The sequence below is a fragment of the Phaseolus vulgaris genome, chromosome 6 (genome assembly GCF_051622355.1).
Source record: "Phaseolus vulgaris cultivar YP4 chromosome 6, ASM5162235v1, whole genome shotgun sequence".
Lineage (NCBI taxonomy): Eukaryota > Viridiplantae > Streptophyta > Magnoliopsida > Fabales > Fabaceae > Phaseolus > Phaseolus vulgaris.
Window position 1 is genome coordinate 25,011,558 of NC_143503.1, and position 11,525 is coordinate 25,023,082.

An 11,525-nucleotide genomic window follows, 5' to 3' on the forward strand; every position below is an offset into this window, starting at 1 on the left:
ACACAATTTGATTTTTATTGTTATACATATTTTGTATTATACATCAAAGGTATTTTTGGATCCATAAAAGCATTATAGATTAATTTGTAAAGTTTTTCTAGATCCAGAAATACCTTTTGGATTGTATCATCTAGCAATATGCATTTTGAATTGTACTATCTTAAAAATATTTCAAAAAACAAAAACATTCTTACTATGGGTAAAATTTATCATATTTTGGTTTTCATTAGTGTAAGAATGGTGATGTAGATAAAGTTATGGTTAGGAGAAGAGGTGGTGGCAAAGCAGTGGTAGGCACATAAACGAGATTGTGAGCAAGCATGTGATCATATAATTGTTGATGTGATGGATATACATACAGACCGGCATGATTAGCATGACAGTTCTTTGGAGGACCTTCGGACCTTTCTTTGCTAGTAAGTTTAATGGATCATGTCGCTTTGGTTGTGGGAGAGTGAGGTAAGAATGAAATTTGTCTAGCTAACTTTTTGTATTATTGATTATAACATTGTTTTGTAGTTACCAACACAAAAGTATTTGCTAGGATCGTGGAGAATTTAAGTTGATCTCTCATGATCGAAAATTAAGTAAATTTGGTGTGTTTCATCCTCAAATTGAGGCATTTGTGCTTAAATCAGGATTGTTTCCGCAATGCAACATAAGTTATAACGTGGCCGACTGTGGAAAGATGGCATTGGGACACCAACACCTTCCACCTTCTAGTTGGTGAAATGAAAATAACGATGGATTATGTGTCGTCTTTGCTACATCTCCCAATTGTGGATAATATCTTATGTCATCCCCTAAAATTCGTTACAACTTTAATTATTTTGGTGAAGTTGCTAGGGGTTGACCAAGGTGATGCAACCTCAAATATGAGGCAATGTTGGGGTCCACACATTAGGCTTAGTTGACTATGAAAGGTCTATGAGGAGTGTTGCATCCAACAAACTTGAGAGTATGTTGCAAGGGAATATTTGTTGCATTTGTTGAGATTCATGATATTTGCTGATAAGAGTGTCACCTTCATCTCTATATCCTACTTGCAGTTGTTTAGAAATTTTTGGATGTGTGATGGGTACTCCTGGGGAGTTGTTGCACTTACCCATATGTATGGCAAGCTAGGGGATGTGTGATTTGCCTAAACAAAGCAATTGGGTGGTTATGCGACTTTTATATGGGTAAATCATATACAAAATTCATATAAGTTACTTTTTTTCATATGCATACATGAATATTGATTTGTTAAAATTGTAACAGACATGGATGTGTGAGCATTTTGAGGGCATGAGAAGGAGGGATATAAATTAATCTATCAGGAGGTTCACCCACTGGCATTCCAATATGTGATTGGATGACATATTTGCACTATTTTGTTGTATGGGTCCAATTAGATGTTATGACCAATGTTAGGGTCATCATTTGGAGTTCATATGATGATCATCGTCCTCGTAGGCCCTTCGAGTCCATCTTATTTCCGGACTATATTCGTATGAGCACGTGTACGCAACAACATTTGCTTAGCATATGTCGCACCAATATGGCTATGAGCATATTGTTCCACTTATTCATAACCACATAATAATATAGCATATTCATCACATCATTGAGATATTTTTCTAAATAAATTCATTATTGACTCTTCAACCATCCCTAACAATGCATCAATAGATTGATAACCATAATGACCATCAACCTTCACATAAATGACATCAACTATGTAAGGGTGACAACTAGGATCAAAATGATCAAACAAGAGAATTACTTTTGTGTTAATGGCAACCTGCATCTTTTCCTTCTCCTTAGTTCCTTCCCACAAAAAAGAGTTATCATGCATAAATGAATGACCTCCACATGCTCAAAATATGATGGTTCACGCTTTGTAGACTTGACAAATCAATTTGATTGACTCTTTTAGAATCATTTTGTTTTGAATTTATTTGACATTTTACACTTTATTTATTGTTATGACGTTCTCCTCATTGTTCTATTTCAAAATAAGTAATATGTTGTTAACTTAACTAGACTTTTAGTCATGTCAACAATCATAGAATGTTCATTTGGTTTTAATCTGTCAGCATAGGGGTGACCAACTAATGTTTTAGTTATTTCATGATTATAACTTCCACATATCACCTTCAAGATCTAACCTTCTCCATTGCCAATAGGTTTACCCTGCAATTTAAAAAGACAATCACATTTCCATGTACCAGTTACATTCATCTCCAATTCATGTTTGTATTTTCTATACTTACCACCCCTTTTACAACCTAACAACGAATGTTCTTTCTCCCTTGTTTTCCATTTGCTTTGACATATCTAATTATTACAATCACAAAAAAGGTCACCCTACGCACCCATTTAAGTAACTTATCTCGCATTGCAAAAACCTACAAATACATTACAATATAATTACATGACTTGTCAAAGTTATAACACGAATGAGTGAAATTTAATTTACCTCATTTGTGGTAAAATCTCTAATACATTTCACCTCCAACCAATTCAACTCCACTGCTCGCAAACTTCATTAAATGAAACTCTTCTATATCAAACATATTATCTACTTCATCGAATATTCTGCTTTAAAGTTGGGATTTAGTCTTTAAAGTTGGGATTTAGTCTCCATTAGTGAACAATTACTCTCTTACAATTAAAACAAAAAAAATGATAGATAATACCTTTATTATAATTTTAACAATGATTATAATGAAGATTTGTAATCATAAGTGAAACATATTTTAAATCTAAGTCAAATTTATGGCCTTTAAGTATTTTTTTATCCAAAAATACCTTTTGGATTGTGTCATCTAGAAGTTACCTTTTTAAAATCTATAAAGTATTCTCAGTTCTGGAGATGCATTACAGATTATGCAGTAAAAAATGCATCTTCTAAATGATACAATTCAAAATATATTTTTGTATCCAAGAATACTTGAAAGAATGTAGAATTTGAAATGTGTTTTATTTTTTAAATTCATTTCAAATTGTACAATTTAAAAGATATTCTCACATTCAAAAATTCAAAATATAAATTTGTATTTTAAATCCATAATACAACAAATTCAAATTATTATCTTTTGGATTTTATAATTTAAAAAGTCTCTGGATCCAAAATTAAAAAAGAAAAACCGAACAAACTCTCAACACCACCTCTCACTAGCACCACCTAGCACTAAAGGAAGAAACTCCAAGAACTTCACCTCAAGCTTCATTGAACTTCAACCAATAAAGACTAAAACCTAAATCCATTTTCAGAAAGATATTTTTGAATTTTATTAAAGCATGCGGGTGTGCAGGGACACCACAGAGTGCAGGAAGAAATTGGCTCATAATTCTTATGCATAGAATAGATTATGAAAAAAAAAAAATTTATTCATGAATCATAAATTGTATATTTTAAAAATATTAAAATTTTTGTAATTAAAAATTTGAAAATATATTTCAAATCATATAATATAAAAATGTATTCTAAAAATTTATAATATACTATAGATTATAAAAATCTGAAATATATTTCTAAATTTTATATTTTAATAATATAAAATATGAATTATTTAGACTTTTCCCAACATATCTTTTGTACGAAGAAACTATAGGATTGCAAGTACTTATGGGTTTCATTTGAGTTATATATTTTGATTTTCTAAAAACACTTTTTTTATTAAACTAATTATTTTTAAAATAAGTATAACCAGGGTCTACGGATTTTTTTACTAGATATTCTTAAATTACAATTTTTTACCCATTTTGAAGTGTTCGTGATGAATTTTGGATATGAAATAATTGTAACAAGTTAGAAGTAAGTTATATTTAATATATAATAATAAATTATTTAGATTTTTATTTAGAATTTTTATATTTGTTTATTTAAATTTTAGTTAATATATTATTTTTTTTAAAAATAAGAACAAGTGACTATGACTTTGTTATAATATACACCCAAACTAAATATCATCTCATTTAAAATATATAAAGACCATTAAAAATTAAAGAAGAGTAATTATTTTTCTGAAATTTTATATTATTTAAGAGTCGAGATAAAAAAATAATTTAATTTTAAAAAATAAAACTGTTATGGAAGTATAAGTTTCAAAGAAAACAAGGTAATTAACCCTAATACTGTCAAGTGAACTAAGTTGAAATTAGAACACTCATTATTTTATTCAAAAACTTAAAAGATGCAAGTCAGTATCTTCAAAAACTACTTATATAATTTCATTACCCTAAAACTTGACAAATAACTTGAGTTCTTTACAAATCTAATCCAAAGTGAATTGAATTCCATGGACATCTCAAGCAAATGCTTTTGTTCTGTTTATAAGATCTCAGAAGAACGTAAGATGCCTTCAGTCACATGACATGTGTCAGAAGCCATATGAATACGATAACAGGGTCTATAATTGGATTTTAATCAAGAATTTCTTTGGTTTTAAACGTGACAGTATAACATTATGAATGGTATCACTTCACACTTTACTCATATATTATACATTGTAAAAGGTTAATATTATAGTATTTTCTTAGCGGCCACCCTAAAGTTAGCAGTAAAAAATAAACAAAATGAAGGGGAAAAGAAGGAATGAAGTGTTGTACACCTGACATGAGTGTCACATTCACATGCAGCATGTGCTTCCTCCAGTGTATAATATTACAATATGTACATAATTATGATCTATTCATAACTTAATTTTTTTTATATGATTTCTTAACGAATTCCATTAAAATTTGAGTGTCAAGAAACATGAATTATAGGTGTCAAGAAACATGAATTATAGGTAGAACATCATCTTCTAACTATTATACTTCAACAAGCAAGTTCAGCATATCTATATGTTCGATTACCTCATCTCTCAAGATTGAGTTGTACCATGATATTATTACCAAACATCCTTGATGTGATCTTCTTTTCATGGAAAAGGTTGTCTCCATTATTATATTAAAATAAAAATAAATGCGATATGAATATAATTCCTCTGACTATATATATAAATAGTTCATGATGAGGTATGTGTGTGGTGGTTGTTGCAGACTTGCATCACTCACTTCGATGTGATCATTGAAGCAGATAAGCGTAAGTTTCTGTGTGCCCAGTACAGAGTGAGAATATGTTACATCGATCTGATGCATAAAAGATGAAAAGGTTGGATATTTCAAGAAAAATGGGGACAAGGTGTTTGATAATTTCACAACTAAAGAAACATAATACCAAATGGGACCCTTCGGATGGCCATGAAAGGAACAAAAGATCTTAGTAGCCTATGAATGATGTAGGCACTAAAATTGATTTTTTTTATTCCTTACCGAATAATCTTAGTTATCACTCATAAGTCATGACCAAACAATATGAAACGAGTTGTAATATTTCCATCATTCAGGTTGCCATCATAAGAGGAAAAAACAGTACATTCATGATGGCAAAGGCAGCATAAAGAGATGGTACAAATTTGTCAAAAAGAAAAAGAAAAGGGAAACTTTACACCTTTCATTACTGATATAAAAGCGTGGAGGACTCATGTTTGTGTATGAACTATGAAGATCCCTTGAGATTGGGATGTTTGGCATCAAATTATTATCAATACAATAAATTTACCTACTGTAGTTGTTTGTCCGTAGCAAAATGGCCAAAATTTCAGAGAAGTTAGGACGTTTCGAAGGGGTGTTGTTCCAGCACTTTATCATGAGAGATTTTAGAGTTTGAGGGCAGTCCTTGGGGATTTCAGGTCTTAGGCCACAAGCAGCAATTCCAACTGCTGCTTGCACGGGTGAATATGCCAAATATGCTGCCTCACCAGTTACCATCTCCCAAATAATCATTCCAAAACTATAAACGTTACTCATCCATGTCTCTGTCACACTCTCTGGATCACCAGCAATTATCTGTTTTCAACAAAAAAGAGGGCACAAAAATCCATATATGTTATCTCACATTTATACAAAATAATATACTAAAATTCATACTGTCACAATCAGACAAAGCAAGGTGCATGAACTTTATTTATTTCTTATTGAAGCCTTCCCTTTAGAATGTTAGGGAAAATAACTAATTTGGTCCTGGTGAGTTGTGAGTAGAAAGGCTCCAAGCAGCCTTATCAATTGAACAAAAATAAGTTCAATAGGGGGACAGATCATGCTTACGGTTTATGGTGTGTGGGCTCCATTTGAAATCAATGAAGGTACAATTGCATTACACAGAGCAATGCTGATTTGTCTAATGATAAACAGTGGTGTTTAAACAATGGCATACACTATAAAGTGGAAGTACACAACAATTATTAAGCCATGTTGGGCATGCTCAAACAATGATGCCAAGACAAGTGACATGAAATCTTGTTTTAGATGTCTAGTTCAGCATTGCATTTTACATACAATGGATCTAAACAACATCCTCCAAGCAATAAAGCCAACAGATTGTTACTTTAAGTTGCTCTGAGTTAAACATAGGGTAACATGTAGATGAGCTCAAATACATTTGATTAGAACTTTAGTTTGAACAAGCTTAAATGATAATAAACAAAACAACCAGAGAGAGTGTTAAAAAGAGAAGAAAAAAAAAATCAATAATAACTTGATCCAACCTCAAACACATAAAAGATGATACTTACATATTTTAAGAAAAGTTGTTATTTTGCAACCATAAAAAAATTTCTTTGCCATGCTGGTTATAATTGAATCTTACAAGTAATTCTGATTTCAATACACGGTGCTAGAGTAATAGTTGCTTAGAAACAAATCATAACTTGTTAAATAAAGCATGATCTGGCAGCAGCTTAAAAGCCTAAAACACAATTCCTAGATGTGATGCAGAATGTAGAGTCTTAAAGCTAGGTTTTTCATTTGAATCTTATTTTAAAGGAATACTTGTGGGGAGATTTAAGAAATATGCATGGGATGGGAGATGCAAATGCAGAATTAGCCAGCATTACGTAGCCTAATGACCTAACATTTTTTCATAATTTCAAGAATTACATTTCTAACTTGAAAGGAGTTTGATTAGAGGCAAACCTCTGGTGCTAGCCATCGATAACCATCAGTTTCATAATCCATTGCCTCTCCAACACTCTTGCAGGCAGTGACAATACCCATATCAGCCAAGCAAGCATTCCCATGCTTATCCAAAAGAATCCTCTGCGTATTAAGGTCTCTGTATGCAACACCGTGATCATTCATAAACTTGATCCCTTCAGCCACATCAACTGCAATTCTTACAACATCCTTGATCGGAAGCTTCTTGTTCTTTAACATTAAGTCATGGACAGATCCACCTTCCACAAGTTTCGTCAATACACATAATCCATAGTTTTCATCTACACAAACACCACAAAACTGCATAATACTTCTATGACCACAAGTCATCAGTGCCAGCCGGTCTTTCCTGAGCTCAAACTCATAAGAGCTCCCTTTCTCACACCCTCTAAGCTTCTCAATGCCAACTTTTTTCCCCATATACATCCCCTTATACGAATTGGGCCCAATCAGTTCTGCAAACTCAAGACTATCAGAGTTCAACAACCATTTTTCAATACCATCCCCACCTGATTGAATAGTTTGCCATTCATCTACCACTACAAGAAAAGATGAACTAGGTAATGGCACCTGAAGCTGAATCTTTTGGCTCAAATTCTCAAACCCATTTCCACAACATACATCACCACCATCTTCCACAATCTCTCCATGTCCTCTCCCTTTGGTGTTCTCTTCTTGACACCCACAAAGCCCAAAGGGAAGCTTCACGCCACCGGTTTTAGGCCTCTTCATGGAAATCTTGAGAGCACTTTCAACCCAGGTCCTGACCAACTTATCTTGCCCACCACTAGACAGTACAAGAAGAAGCACAATCCCAAGGGTGAATCCTTTCTTCTCAAATATCTGAATCTTCTTGCAGCAAATGGAGTAACCATCCAATGCACATGACATTGTGGGCCATGAAATAGGAGAGTTGCAAGCAAATGTCAACTTGAACAAAGACCCCTGAAGTTGAATCTCGCCATCACCTTCCTCTTGAATCAAAATCGCAGCCTGCTCATCTTCCAAAGCTTGCTCCATCAGCTTCATGTGAAGAAACACGTCTTTCACATCAAACCCCGCCTGAGAATAACTGCCAAAAACAAAATAAATAAATAACAAAAACTCTAGAATTTAGAACAAAAAAGAGAGCAAAATCCATCACTGAAGTAAGTGATCGTCAAACACAACTAAAACAGTGCTACTAAATCTTTGCATTCACATTCATGAAAATTATTACATGCTTCGAGACCAACAGTATCAATTTCCATAAAATAGTCGAGTATTATTATTAAAAAAATCATCAATAGAAAAACTTGGTTGGGTGACGTAGAGATCGACCATACAACAATTTCTCCGCATTCACATTCAGATTAGAACACAGCATCTAACACGGCAGCAGCAAAAACCATTTCCTATAGTAAAAAACACAAAAATAAAACCGTTGAGCGTCCAACTGAGGTGACCTTAAACACAACGAAATTAGCATCGACACTCACATTCATACTGGATCACCCCCAAGTTGAAAACTTTAGAGCTTCCAAAATTAAAAGAAGCAAACCCCATTCCCAAAAGCAAAAGAAGAACAAAACTTACAAACACTCCTTATATGCATTTGATGATGTTCTCCCACCAGAATAAAAGTTTCACCCAGGTGATCTAAGTTGACCTTTAATGCAATGAAAACCTTTATTGCGAAATAAAACTCCAATTCGGATTTAAGAATAGCACCAAAAACACTAATTGAATGCATGTCCAAAGAAAAAAAAACACCGAACTAAGTGACCTTAAACACACCCAAAAAACAAGTGCAACTGAATCTTCACTCTTCACATTGACATTCATTCACAAACCCACTAGTCCCAACCGATGCAAACGAGCAAACTAAGGTTGGGATCCGAACCTGAGAGGCAGGGAGTCATAGTGCCTGCGAATGTTGCAGACAAGCTTCTCAGGGAGATGGGTCCCGGGATAGAGGTGGCTGAGATTGCGCACGACGGTGGTCCACACAAGGTTGCGAGGCGCGTCGTGTTTGGAAGAATCATTCATAGCATTGAGGGAGTTTCTGAGGGAAGAGAGAGCCTCGGAGACGTTGCGCGTAATTTTGAGGAGCTTTTTGTGGACGAGAGAGGAAGAGGGAGAAGACGAAGAAGAAGAGTCTCGGGGTTGTGAGGAATGCGAGGCGAGGAATGCATCGTCCTCGTCGCTGGTGGCGCGGCGCGACCAGCACTCCAACGCTGCCGCCATTGAAGTTGAAAGGAAAAAAAGATGAGAGAGAAGATTGAGAAGGTTCAAGGTTTGGAGTCTGTGAGAGTGACCATGTTTTTGTTCTGACAGTGGGAAAGGGAGGAAGAAGAAGATACTTTGCTTTTTGTTTTTCTATTACAGGTTCAGCAGAGAAAGACAGAGAGAGCCAGTTATATTAAAATAATAAAATTTCAAAATATATATAATACCAGAAGAATAACATTGAAATAAAATACAATAGTTATTTTTAGATAAAAAATCTACAAATATTTTAAAGATTAATCAGAACAATCAATATAAAAAGTATAAATATTTTTTTTCATCGGATTTATTAAATAATCCTCTTCTTCCCTTCCACCATGAAAAAAAAACTCAATTGAGTATTTATGACAATAAACTTGTAAGTTGTTTAGCAAAGTATATATTTTTAAATTAAAATTGATTAACTATTTAATAATAATAAAAATTAATTTAGAAATAATTTTTTTTTTAATTTCTAAAATGGTATTCAATCATATTTTTTTACTTTGTGTAACATGAATATATTTTCTTATATAAAATGTTTGAGAAAGAAACATGAATACTAAGATTAAAAAACTAGATAAAGGTTTCAACATGAATATAATTATAAGCGCACTCCTCTCATGAAAGATATTTTAATGAAGGATGTTTTATAAATAAAAATTGTTTTTAAAAATACTATACACAAAAAAAAAACTTGAATACTTGAGGTAACATTATTCTCTTATATATTTTGTTCAACATCATTGCATACTAGGCATAAAAACTAGTTATTGAGATTAAATGTTTCTCTCTATCTTTTCATTCAACTTTAAGCTTCTTCTTCATGACATGTGTATCTCATGTGAATGTAAATGTTGATGCATTTAATGTTTGTCATATACATATAAATGTTGCATTTGATGTTGTTCTTAGTTGGGGACTCTTAATCATGTAGTTCATGTTGAACAATACACTTTTCTTTTATCTATTTATCTTGTTTTACAATAAGAACCCATTCTTTAAGAAACTTTGTTATGAAAAACTTTTAGATGTCATAGATGAAAAAAGATGAGTGTGGCATCTTTTCATAAACATATATAAACATATAGTGCAATCAAAAGAAGTAAGCATTAATAATTACTAGACCCACTTATTAATGATACAAATCATGTGCAATAGAAAGATGTTGAGACTGATGATGTGTTCTTGATTAATAGTTAAATTAATTATTACTTTGCACTTAATTTTGTAATTTGTATTACTCCTTTCATTTATGTTGTTATAACTTAAGACTAAATTTACTAATTTCAAAAAATTTAAATTTTTACAGTAGAACAAGATCATAACAATTATACTTTATAAGTATTTAAATTGCGTTAATAATATTAAAAAATATGAATAATTATAAAAGAAGTAAAGAATTGTGTTTAAAGTAAACAAATGACACTAATATAAATATATTAAGTAAGACTGTTAAAAAAAATTGAAAAGATTTTAAATCAACATTCTTAATCATTATTTCTTCCATGATTTTCTTAATTACGTCTGAACATATTCAAGTGGACGATAATTCTTAAAGCAAAATAATTAATTTGAGCATTTTTAAAATAAGTTATGAACTACTTTAAATCATCATCCTCCATAACAACAATTTCATTAGTGACTTATTTAGTATCATTCCATTATCCATATATTTCGATTTAGGAGATAAGAAAATATTATTGGAATATTCAATGTTATCCACAAACACAAAATAATTTTTGAAGAAAAAAAATATAAGAAGAAAAAGTTGAATTATGTTTTTAAAATTCTCTTAAATTTTTTTTTTGTAAAGTATTATTAGATACTTGGTAGTTAGATGATAGTTTGTATGACACAGGATTAATCAATAAATTTTAAAATATCATTCTTTTTTAACTTGATCTTTAATCAACAAAAACAAAATAACATGCAATGTAATAAAGTAAGAAAAGAAAAATCACTCAATATTTTTATTTTGTTTCGTTTGAAATACATATTACGTCCAGTTTTTGACCAACTAGTCAAGTTCATCAAACAAACTAATATTGGGAAGTACATAACGAGTACTATTTGAACATAACCACTATTGGTTAAAATCCAAGTATTATTTGACACTTAGCGACTCTTGGATGAGAACCTGAGTATTATTTGGAACCTAACCACTATTAGCTACCTGAGTATTCTTTGGGACCTAACCACTCTTGACTAAAATTGAGTATTCTCTATAATGCATTTACTCCTAACTAAAA

At 31.9% G+C, this 11,525-nt stretch overlaps 1 protein-coding gene across 1 annotated transcript; it reads right to left on the bottom strand.

The window, feature by feature from the left end:
• Positions 1 to 5,334: 5,334 nt before the first annotated feature.
• LOC137831513 (uncharacterized) lies at positions 5,335 to 9,426 on the bottom strand. The gene is made up of 3 exons (XM_068639221.1): positions 8,909 to 9,426; positions 7,006 to 8,098; positions 5,335 to 5,880 (listed from the first exon to the last, which is right to left on the bottom strand). Exons 1-3 carry the CDS (start codon positions 9,250 to 9,252, stop codon positions 5,590 to 5,592), a joined length of 1,728 nt encoding a protein of 575 aa, XP_068495322.1. The 5' UTR covers positions 9,253 to 9,426; the 3' UTR covers positions 5,335 to 5,589.
• Positions 9,427 to 11,525: the final 2,099 nt, after the last annotated feature.